We start from the raw sequence: 12849 nt of genomic DNA, 5'->3' as shown, positions 1-12849 counted from the left end.
CCATACACCTCCACCCCTTCCAGCCCACAAACAGCTCACCCCCCTTCGGCCCAAACTCCTCCCGCGTCAACCGGCCCGTCTACCAACCAAGTGGCTCCCTCACTCGTCCCAAACCCATTAACTGATTCCCATATCTCATCTACTTCAAACCCAACCCATCAACAACCTCATCAAAATTCAACAACCGCACCTACCCAGACCACAAACTCTCATCCCATGACCACTCGAGCAAAGGCTGGGATTTTCAAACCAAAACATTTTCCAAACCTTGCTCAACTTACCACTCATCCTCTATATTACTCTCTATTTTCTTCTCACATACCAAAAGGCGTCAAAACCGCTCTCAAAAATCCTAAATGGATACAAGCAATGCATGACGAACTCAAAGCCCTTCATGCAAATCAAACTTGGACTCTTGTTCCTCGTCCCACAAGCACCAACATCATTGGCTCAAAATGGATTTATAGAATCAAATATAAATCCAACGGATCTATTGACCGCTACAAAGCACGACTTGTAGCTCAAGGATTCACGCAAATACCGGGGCTAGATTTCTCTCACACCTTTAGTACCATTGTCAAATCATCCACTATCCGGGTGGTTCTTAGTCTCGCCACCATCAACAATTGGAATCTTCGTCAATTAGATGTCAACAATGCGTTCCTAAATGGTCACCTCACCGAAACCATTTTCATGGAACAACCTCCGGGTTTTGAAGATTCTCACCGACCCAACCATGTGTGTAAACTAAACTGTGCTCTATATGGTTTAAAACAAGCGTTAAAACAAGCACCCCGTTCTTGGTTTCAACGATTAAGCTCCTTTCTTCTTAATCGTGGTTTTCAAAACAGTCGAGCTGATACATCTTTGTTCATTTACATTCACCAAGGTGCCTTAATTTATCTTCTTGTTTATGTTGACGACATCATTATCACCGGGAATAATGAAGATTTCATCAACAACTTCACATTTTGTCTTAGCAAGGAGTTCAAAATAAAGGATCTTGGCTCTTTAAATTTTTTTCTCGGCCTAGAAGTTCATCACACAAAATCGGGTCTTTTTCTAAATCAATCCAGATATGCCCATCATATTCTCACCAAAGCCGGTTTACTTGACTCTAAACCCGTTGCCACTCCTTTAACAACCAAAGATGTTTTCACCTCCGAAGGCCAACCATTTCATGACCCCACCCTTTATCGCTCCCTTGTAGGTGCTCTTCAATATCTCACAACCAGCCGTCCGGATCTCTCTTATGCCGTAAATCAAGCTAGCCAATTCCTTCAAACTCCCACAACATCTCATTTTCTGCTAGTTAAAAGGATTCTTCGTTATGTTAAGGGCACTTTAGCGCACGGTTTAACTTTTGATCGTCCACCTAACACTACTTTATTAGGTTTTTCAGATGCAGATTGGGCTCGTTGTATCGACACACGAAGATCCACATACGGCTATTGTATCTACTTAGGAGGAAACTTGGTCTCTTGGTGCGCAAAGAAGCAACCAACAGTGTCAAGATCCAACTGTGAATCCGAATATAGAGCAATGGCAAATACGGCAGCTGAAATTATTTGGTTAACTAATCTTCTTCGGGAACTTCATGCTCTTCCACCGGGTCGCCCGACACTCTTATGTGACAACAAAAGTGCTTTGTTCTTAAGTCAAAATCCTATATCACACAAAAGAGCAAAGCATATTGACATCGACAATCATTTTGTCCGTGAATTGGTAACCGCTGGAAAACTACACACCAAATTCATCTCGACTGACAAACAAGTAGCCGATATATTCATCAAGAGTTTACCAAAACCGTTATTTGAAAGATTTCGAACAATGCTTCGTCTTGGACCTCCACCGACTTGCATTGACAGGGGGTATAAGGAAATAACATAATTTGTGGAGCAATATCTTCTTCTCCAATCAAGTCTTTTATGTGTAATTATTGAGTCAAAGTATTTCCATGTTCAGAGGAGATATTGTCTCCATCATTGCTGTCCTTGTAATTGTATATATAGTGTCGTACAGTATTGAATAAAACAAGTTGAACCATTACAAGTTTATACTAATCCATGTTCTATTTAGAACAATAAAAACATATGACTAATTAAATAAACTTATCCAACCCATTTGACCTACCAAGCTCCATTTCCGACACGTATCCATGACCCGAACAGGAAACGTCAAGATTAATCCTACACTCACCCCCTTAATATTGACCCGTTTCTTCGTTCTTTCTTGCTCGATCACTTGCGTCATGCTAAACGAACTGCATAGATCCGGTTTCTTGCTTAAACTTGCTTCATGCTTTAATCGGTTCACGAAGATCCGACTTGAATCCACTCTTGCACACTTGCTCTTGCTTCTTTTAAGTTTCTCTTGCTATTCTTCCCTCCTTTTTGTTCTCTTCCCTTGTACAGTTCTTCACCACCAAAAGTTCCTTTGACTTTTCAACCTCAAAAACCAAACATCCTCGCATTCCTTATCTTCCTCTATGTCAGCGCCTCTTTTTCTTGCTTTTTTTTAGAAAAAAAAACATACAACACCCACACACAGTAGGTTACAATCGGGTTTCACACATCTTTCCCTACTTGAATCGCTGAACCACACATGCCTTTCTCGACTCCGATCACTGAACCACACAGGTTCTGTTCGCCACATGTCTTCACACATTTTTCGGCTGAACCATAAAATCACACAGATTTCGTTCTTGATTAGACTCACAAAGAATAACCACCATGAATCACTCAGATTCTTCTGCCTTTTTTTCACACAGAAATTGTTCACGTAGAACACCTCTCTGTCGATTCACTCAGAACCGTTGCACTACTCAGAAAGATTTCTTCCTGAGCACACAGATCACCACTCCTGCAGGTTCACCCAGAACCCTTTCTGGCTCGATTTCGTTTCCTCTCCGATCACACAGATCTCGCTAATCTCGGTTCACATAGAATAATCTTGATCACACAGATCATCTTCTTCGTTTTTCTCGTCTTCTACCGGCTCACTAAGAACCGATTGGTTCACTCAGAACTCTTCTTCATACGACTCACAAAGAACCCTTCTTCGATCACTAAGATCGTCTTCTTCATTGTCTGCGCGCGGCTCACTTATAACCATACTCAGTTCACTAAGAATTTCTCCTCTTCTTCTTTCTGTCGACGGTAATCACCGCCACAAAACCCGCTGCTCTCGATCTCTCTATCTTCTCACCCCCGCAGTTTAGAGGGACTACTCCCTTCTTCTCCGAAAGTCGACTCTCAAACCCACAGTACGAGCCCTAGAGCTCTGATACCAATTGTTGGGTTTCAAGCTTCAATTACACTCAATACAAACTCATGAACAACAACTTATTTTACTGCTTGAATACCCACACTTTACTTATTCTCAAAGTTCAATATATATACAACTCATGCAAACGTAAATAAAGGAAAACCTAACCAACTATGACCACTTCTCCATTACTATACTCAAATAACAAACACTAACCCATGTTCTATTTAAAACAATAAAAACATGTGACTAATTAAATAAACTTATCCAACCCATTTGACCTACCAAGCTCCATTTCCGACCCGTATCCATGACCCGAACTGGAAACGTCAAGATTAATCCTACAAAAAAGACATAGCACAATAATGTGTTACATGCTTCATGCGAACAACATAGTACCACACTAACTTTACATTACAATGGCATGTGATCTTTTGACTAGGTACCGTTGGATTTGAATCCTAGGGTTGGAACCCATTTGAACAAAGATAAGATATACATCTCCAAGAGTAGCTCAATGAGTGTCTTAAAAGCACACCAACAACAGTTCCATGACAATTTCTTGTTGTTTTTTAGGTCACGGGCCAAGGAAATGGTCAGCAAGGGTCGGATGGTTTTGTCATTCATGGGTCGGCGATCCCCAAACCCATGCGCAGATGAGGCTTGCTACCAATGGGAGCTTTTAGCTCGCACCTTGATGAGCCTTGCTTTAGACATGTGTTTTCTCTCTATTCATATACATATACTTATACATCTCCGTAAATACATGTGCATATATATCCCTACGCTCTCTAAAACGAGTTACTTTTTTTTTGGAAAAGCCATGAAATTATGGTGTTTTCAATGTGATTAATCTTAGCTGTTGCATATGTTGTTGTAGGGACTTGTTGAAAAGGAAAAGATTGATTCATTTAATGCGCCTTACTATGCACCAAGCCCGGAAGAAGTGAAATGCCAAGTTGAGAATGAAGGATCTTCTGTAGTGGTTGATGTTAAGTCATTTGGGATAGAATGGGATGATGGTGACTGGACTAATTGCAAGATATCAAGCGGCAATCGAGTCGCTAAAACCATCCGAGCGGTGGTGGAGTCGATGTTAGAGAATCATTTCCATCTCGGGGTTGAAATGATGGATGAGTTGTTTAGAAGATAAGCTAAAATCATTGACGATTGTTTCTTGGAAACAAAATTCAACTACATTAATTTAGTCATTTCTTTCGTGAGAAAGGACTAATCTAGTATCTTGTTCCAAAGTTTCCTTCTTCTTTTCATACGTTGTAACTTTTTCCATGAATGAGTGATGAGAATTTCAAAGAAATAAAAGAAATATATATTGATGATAACTAATATGCAAATACAGCACTTATCTGTTACTAAAAATCAAATCACGACTCTAATATTTCATTTGTGCTTTTTTTAAGTTAACTTGCACTTCTTACATGATTTAAATACACAATCATTACAAATGATCAATATTTGTAAGTGTTCTATTCGTGTTCGCAAAACACAGTACAATACTAACTGCAAACTGATTTAATTTCATCTACCGAAAATTGTAAACCTTAATTTTTTTTCCCAAATACTTAAATAATAATATTCTTATAGCAATACTTGACTTGAAATAGATATAAAATTATTTATTGGATTCAATATGATTTAACAAAAATGAACTTATGATTAAGAAACTGTTATTGTTATTGTTGTTGTTGTTTATATTAATTCCAAATTGAAATCGATAATTGAAATGCAATTTAATATAAAATATAGTTATTAAAAATTTTGAATAACAGGAATAAGAAGAATAATTTTATTCAATGTAAATTGCATATATTGATCAACTTACTTTAAATTAAGTAAAGGTAATTTGGTTTTTTGGCTCAATGCAGGCTGATAAACTGTTAGTTTTAACCATCAGCGGAAGAGGTAATTGGATTTTTACCTAAGCAGAGACATCATTGATGTAAAAATGAGAAATTGATATTGTTGCATCAGTAATGTTCATGTTGTCAACGTCTAAGTAGGTGGTATATCAATTATCAGTATATGCATGGTCAATTTGAATCCATCTTTACAAGTTTCACATTTTACATGATTGGTTAGGATATTGATTGTGTTTTTATTGTGCAGATTTGCGGTATGATTGAGATTGCTGGAGACATTTTTGATGTTGATCATATTATTAGCTCTTTGAGAGGTGATGTCCGGATACTTAAGGAGCTTCCTCCTAGCCTCCTGTTAGTTGATCTGATATCTCTTACTATTTTATATAATATAAACTATAATTGATGGAATTTTTTTCACACAATGCTAACACATTATTCCTCTTAAAAACACAAAGTTGTGCACTTGAACAGAACCGATGCTCGGTTTGCCAATAATGGTCAACCACTTAAAGCACATGATATCAACCACGACATCCAGATTTAAAGCACTTGATATCAACCACGACATCCAGATTTACATTGCTGCTGGTAAAATATATGGTGGAAAAGGAGAATGGATAATCTTGCAGATGCCTACCCAAGACTGGTTCGAACTTTTAAAAAATATAATATCAATATTCTAAATTTACATTTAATTTGTTTTTAGATTTTTGGATTTCAAAAGACAATTCTATTGGACAAATATACAATTGGAATTTTGAGCTGGGATGAATTCTCTGGCACAGTTAAGGATACACATGCGCAACGTAGGGGGGCCATACAAAGAAGATTGGTTATGCTCGATAGACCCAATCAGAAGATGACTTTTATACAAATCCAGAAGAGTATCAGGATGACGAACCTGTGAGCATTCTGTGAGTAAGGATTTGTTGGTTAGGTTGGCTAGTTGGGATCTAGGAACTGTCTGAACCATGAGCTAGGAAATAACAAGGCTCATATGTAAATCTGATTCCTCATGATTAAAGAATTTCATATTTTAGCTATGAATTATAAAGGGAGTTGCATTAAAAGTCTTTTACAATGAAGTAAGTTGGGTGTTCAAGTTAATTAGTTACTTCATTAAAATGTTGTCTACTGCATTTGTGATTTGGTACATCAATAGAAAATCATTTTTGCTGCATTTAACTACTGCCAAAAAAAATCCAATCAACAATCCATTTTCCTTAATTTCACAAGATTCTTACGTGAACAACATAACTGCTATGAACAGTTTGACGTAATTGAAGTAAAAAAAAAAAATACTTTACTACTGGGAAATTCGTGTCAATTTGTTGAACATTATGAAATGTTCCCGTCCACCGGACCGGAGATCGTATTCAGTTGGCTCGTATGAGTATGTGCTCGACAATGGTTACGTGTTTGACCGCAGTTGACCGGCAGTTGACCACGTTGACCCGAGCACCAAAACTGACCCAGTTAACCCGTAGTTCACCCGAACCATACCTGAACCAAATCTGACCCGTGTTGACTTAATTTGACCCGAACCCTAACCGAACCAAAATACCCACCACTGCCACCGCCGGCCGGCCTAGAGTCGCCATCTGCGGCGCTTCCTTCACTGTACATCAGTGTAACGTTATGCCTACGAATCATTATAGGGGTACATCAATCATAACAAATTGAATATCAAGACTGTTGAGAGAAAGAGAGCTAAGAAAGAACACCAAAGCTTCATATTCATATTAGTCTAGTGGCAGTGAAAGTATAAATCTTGAATCAATGACGATGTGGTTACAAATGGCTCAGGTTTGAGACAACTCAGTGTTCATGGCAGTTTCCCGTATCTCTCTCTCGTCACCAGCCGTTCACCCTATGATGATGGGGGGTTTTAGGGGAGTTTCATGCGAGAAAAGCTATGATGGTCACCCGATTCAGGCCGTGTTGTTTGGCCTTCAATGGTGCAACCCGAAGGGAGAGGGTACGGTGGTGATCTAGGTTGAAAAAGATTAGGAGCTGGGTCCCACTTACTTCTAGTTTGTGTATTTAACTTTGCTACGTTTATTAACAAAACCTCGCTAGCCAAAAACTAGACAAGTGCCAAACAAGAACAACACAACAAAGCTTAAATTAAACATCAAAATATTTCCTTTCTTACAATTCTAACGACCTCACATGCGAACGGTTCTTTATTCAATAAAGGCTACAGGCTATGGTCATGATCCTCATGACTATCATGACCCTCCACATAGGTACCATGTCATCCATCTTTAATCCAACATTCAAAACCATTTAGTAGAATTTATTGAGTTTCATAATTGTCTTCAAGTATCTTCTGCCTTTGTTCTGAAACATAGAAACTACTAAATTCCGAAGGACAAGGACCAATTCCTACTGCTTGAATTATGTGACATGTATTTTTTTTGAACGGGTAACTGCTTTCCACGTGTAAAGCTACCCTTTCGGAGCTATGTCCAAAGGCCGACTACTCGACCACCGCTAGAAAGCGTAGCACATCCCAGATGCGCAGGAACCCCATGGAATGGGTAAACCCTCGCCCCCCGTTGGACTCGAACCCGGGATGAATCCCGAGCCAAGCCTTCACCCGGATGTCTCACCCTGTAGCAGCCAGGGATCGAACTGGCGCCTCCATTGGAGACAACCAGCCAACCCACCGCTAGAGATTGTTGACTATGTGACATGTATTAATTGTCGTTTTTAAAGTTTTCCTTTTAAAGTTTGCGTTTTAGTGAAGTATATGGATAAAATGTCAGCCTGAATTAGATACTCATTAGTCATTACTAAAATGTGCTAAAAGTTAAATACAATCAGAACCACACGTTCCTTCGTTTCCTCGTATATATACCCATCATTCCCACATGTTATTTCATCAACTTAAAACATATACTTCATTGCTTCCACTCTAGAGGCTAACATAAACACACACACATATATTCTAATCATGTATGTTCTTCACATGAACGTAGGAGAAGGAGAGACTAGCTATGCCAAAAACTCACTAATTCAGGTAATAACCATAGATTGACAATTCCATAAGTTTTGTGAATTTAAAAGATAAATGATTAACATAAACATTTAAGTGCAGAAGAAGATAATATACGTTGGTAGTTCAATGATGGAAGCTGCCATTTTTAACATCTTGTTGGAGGTGAAACCAAAAAGCATGGGAGTTGCGGACCTGGGGTGCTCTTCTGGACCCAACGCGTTGACAGCGATCTCTAGAATAATCCACATGGTTGATGCTGCTAGCCAGAAGATGGGCTTACCTGTACCTGAAATAAGGGTGTCACTTAATGATCTCCCTGGCAACGACTTCAACGGGGTGTTTAAGTCATTGCCCGAGCTTTACAACAACTTGAAGGATGATTATGGTATTGAAGATTGTTATGTTTGGGGCGTGCCAGGATCATTTTATGGCAGGTTGTTTCCTGGCCACAGTCTTCACTTTGTTCATTCTTCTTCAAGCCTCCACTGGCTGTCTCAGGTTTATATCTTCAAATTAATTGATAAACATATATATAATTTAAGACATCAATGGGTTGTTTTACAAATTTATTATAAAACAATTTTAGTCATCACAGTAATCCCTCTGTCATCATGGTCAAACTTTATTATTATAATTCAAGTTTTCTGTTACATTTTATTGGAACCTTTGTCACAAAAAATAGTCAAATAATAGAAAATAGGCTGAAAAAGACATAGCACAATAATGTGTTACATGCTTCATGCGAACAACACAGTACGACACGTACTTTACATTACAATGGTTTGTGATTTTTTGACTAGGTACCGTTGGATTTGAATCCTAGGGTTGGAACCCATTTGAACAAAGATAAAATATACATCTCCAAGAGTAGCTCAATGAGTGTTATAAAAGCATACCAACAACAGTTCCAAGACGATTTCTCGTTGTTTTTGAGGTCACGGGCCAAGGAAATGGTCAGCAAGGGTCGGATGGTTTTGTCATTCATGGGTCGGCGGTCCCCAAACCCATGTGCAGATGAGGCTTGCTACCAATGGGAGCTTTTAGCTCGCGCCTTGATGAGCCTTGCTTTAGACGTGTGTTTTCTATCTATACATATATACATATACTGATCCATATCCATAAACATAAGTGCATATATATCCTCTCTCTCAAACGAGTTACTAGTTTTTGGAAAAGCCATGAAAGTGGGGTTTTCAATGTGATTAGTTATATTGATTAGTTGATGCATATGTTGTTTTAGGGACTTGTTGAAAAGGAAAAGATTGATTCATTTAATGCGCCTTACTATGCACCAAGCCCGGAAGAAGTGAAATGCCAAGTTGAGAAAGAAGGATCTTTTGTAGTGGTTGATGTTAAGTCATTTGGGATAGAATGGGATGATGGTGACTGGACTAATTGCAAGATATCAAGCGGCAATCGAGTCGCTAAAACCATCCGAGCGGTGGTGGAGCCGATGTTAGAGAATCATTTCCATCTCGGGGTTGAAATGATGGATGAGTTGTTTAGAAGATATGCTAAAATCATTGACGATTGTTTCTTGGAAACAAAATTCAAGTACATTAATTTAATCATTTCTTTCGTGAGAAAGGACTAATCTAGTATCGTGTTCCAAAGTTTCCTTCTTCTTTTCATACGTTGTAACTTTTTCCATGAAGGAGAATTTCAAAGAAATAAATAAAAGATATATATATTGATGATATAACTAATATGCAAATACAACACTTATGTGTTACTAGAAATCAAATCATGACTGTAATACTTCATTAGTGCTTTTTTTAAGTTAACTTGCACTTGTTACATCAATATTTGTAAGCGTTCTATTCGTGTTCGCAAAACACAGTACAATACTAACTTCTAACTGATTTAATTCCATCTACCATCTACCGAAAATTGTAAACCTTAATTTTTCTTCTCAAATACTTAAATAACAATAATCATAATAAACAACAACAACAACAACAATAATAAGGTAGGGGCGTCCATCACTCATCACTCACAACTTGCAATCAAGTTCCGCCATGTTATCAAGCATTATTCCATCACTAGTGATGGATTTTAGTGAAAATGTCCATCACTTGTGATGAAATTCCATCACTCACAGCCACTTTTTTGTGTTTTTAAATTATAAATTAACAATAAAACAAAAAGTTATAAATTATAAATTTCATTTAAATTAAAAACAATATTTCTAGAAATATTTTTGACTACAATAAAAGTAAAAATATACATAAAGAAAACCTACTTCTCGTTCGAATCAGGAAGTCTTGTTGAACATTTTCGGGAACGGAAACTTGTGTTGGAGGATCCGACACCCAATCTGGAGATATTGCACGTTCGTCTTCTTTGATTAGTATATTGTGCAATATGATGCGTGCATATACTATGTTATGTATTGTTTTCTTATTCATCGCACGAACCGGTCGGTTTAGTATGCCCCATCTACCCTTTAAAACACCAAAAGCCCTCTCAACATCTTTTCTTTGCCAATTCTTGCAACCTTTTGAACGCCTTTTCTTTAACCTCGACCAGAAATGAAGGAGCTTTCAAAAAAACAGACCATGATGGGTAGATACCATTCATAAGAAGAAAGTCTCGTCTGTAATATTTGTTACGGTTTGAAACAACTGCGACATGTGCAAAACATTGATGTCGTTGTTTGAACCTGGAACACCAAAATATGAATGCTAAAACCATAAATCATTCGACGTCACCGCTTCAAGTGTGATGGTTGGTCTTTTGACATCACCCCTAACATACGCCCCTCGCAACTCTCTTGGACAATTTCTCCATTCGATACGTGTACAATCGATGCTACTGAGCATCCCTGGAAAATGCCATCTAGCCTCATGTGCGGCATAAGTACGTGAGAAGTCGTGTCTCGTCGGTTTACGTAAAAGCTCTTTACCATAAAATTTAATGATCGCGTTATAAAAAAAATGCAAACATTCACGTGAAGTTTTGTCCGACATAGCTAAGTATTCATCAACTTCATCGGGAGGGTTACCTGTCGCTAGTTGGCGAATGGCGGATGTGCATTTTTGTATCGGCGTGAAACTGCGTTTACCCCTCCAGTCGTAACGTTCTTGAAACCCTTCATCGCTTGCTTCGATGTCTTCAACAATCTTTAAAAATAATTCTCCTGGTAAATGAAACCGATCTCTAAACATTTCAGCATTGTAGACTGGATTCTCTACAAAATAATCGTTCATTAACGCTTTGTTGGCATGTATACGATCACGATCCGCCCTTTTCTTCGTTGGGCGGCTCGAACTTGCTCCAAGTGCGTTATACACCTTCTCAAAAAACTCAAGCGTCTCATTGTCGGAAGACGTTTGGCTATCGCTATCGCTGTCCATCAGAAATGAATCTGTAAGAAATTCCATTTGTGAAATTTGTAGAATGTGTGATATATGTTTTGTTGTTGGTGAAATTGTATAAATTTATGAAGAATGTGTGAAATATATATAGATTATTTAAGTTTTTTTTTTAACTCCAAACGGTCCAATTCAACGGTCAAATGTTACAACATTCCAATTTTTCAAATCTTCAACGCGTTAAACATTTGACGTGTTTTGGGTTCCACGCGTTTTGAAGATTGGTGGCGGCAGTGTGCGTGATGGATCCACGCATGGTGGATGGGCTATCACGGGGCGCTCCGTCCCCCCTAATAATATATAACAGCTTCTTAATCATAAGTTCATTTTTGTTAAATCATAATTGAATCGAATAAATAATTTTATATCTATTTCAAGTCAAAGTATTGCTATAAGAATATTATATTAATTCAAAATTGAAATAAATAATTGAATTGCAAGTCAAAGTATTGCTTTAAGAATATTATATTAATATAAGAATATTATATTATATCTATTTCAAGTCAAAATATTGCTTTAATATAAAAAATAGTTATTAGAAGTTAAGAATAACAGGAACACGAAGAATACTTTTTGAATTTTATTAATTATGTATCCTACAAGCTTGAAAAGTTAAATATGTAAATGTTTGAATTTTATTAATAGAAAGTAACATAATACAATAACTATAAGGCAATGGGGTATGGGGACCGTCCCCATCCCCGTCTTGGTTCGGCGCCGGCTACAGCCCATCTCGCCCCCCCCCTCCCGTCGAGCTCCGTCCCCGTCTTCAACGTCGTGGAATGGACGTTCAGGACGATCCTCCAATGGTGGCCCCCCCTACCGTTAAACCCCCAAATCCAACATCAAACCATTCTCCCAAATCCAAAATCAAACCGGTGGGGTTGCAGCTTAAATGGTTGTCTCGGTGGCACCGATTGACTGAGTTGATGATGGTGATGGAGAAGGGTGGTAGTGGTTGAGAAGATGGTGGTGGAGCCGACGGCCGCAGCGGCCGCCGGAGCTCCGGCTCATGACCCGTAGCAGCCTAATTTTTCAAATCTTCAACGCGTTAAAAATTTGACGCGTTTTGGGTTCCACGCGTTTTGAAGATTGGTGGCGGCGGTGTGCGTGATGGATCCACGCATGGTGGATGGGCTATCACGGGGCGCTCCATCCCCCCTAATAATATATAACAGCTTCTTAATCATAAGTTCATTTTTGTTAAATCATAATTGAATCGAATAAATAATTTTATGTCTATTTCAATTCAAAGTATTGCTATAAGAATATTATATTAATTCAAAATTGAAATGAATAATTGAATTGCAATTTAATATAA

General features: G+C 38.2%; 1 protein-coding gene across 1 annotated transcript; it reads left to right on the top strand.

The window, feature by feature from the left end:
- The first annotated feature begins 8052 nt into the window (after positions 1-8052).
- Positions 8053-9823, top strand: LOC110902710 (jasmonate O-methyltransferase). Its single transcript, XM_022149168.2, has 4 exons — positions 8053-8175; positions 8254-8652; positions 8955-9227; positions 9395-9823. The coding sequence occupies exons 1-4, from the start codon at positions 8110-8112 to the stop codon at positions 9746-9748; spliced, it is 1092 nt and encodes a 363-aa protein (XP_022004860.1). The 5' UTR covers positions 8053-8109; the 3' UTR covers positions 9749-9823.
- The last annotated feature ends 3026 nt before the right edge of the window (positions 9824-12849 follow it).

Source organism: Helianthus annuus, chromosome 2 (assembly GCF_002127325.2).
Source record: "Helianthus annuus cultivar XRQ/B chromosome 2, HanXRQr2.0-SUNRISE, whole genome shotgun sequence".
Taxonomy (NCBI): domain Eukaryota; kingdom Viridiplantae; phylum Streptophyta; class Magnoliopsida; order Asterales; family Asteraceae; genus Helianthus; species Helianthus annuus.
Note: the sequence above shows the minus strand (reverse complement) of the source record. Positions and strands in the feature narration are given on the sequence as shown.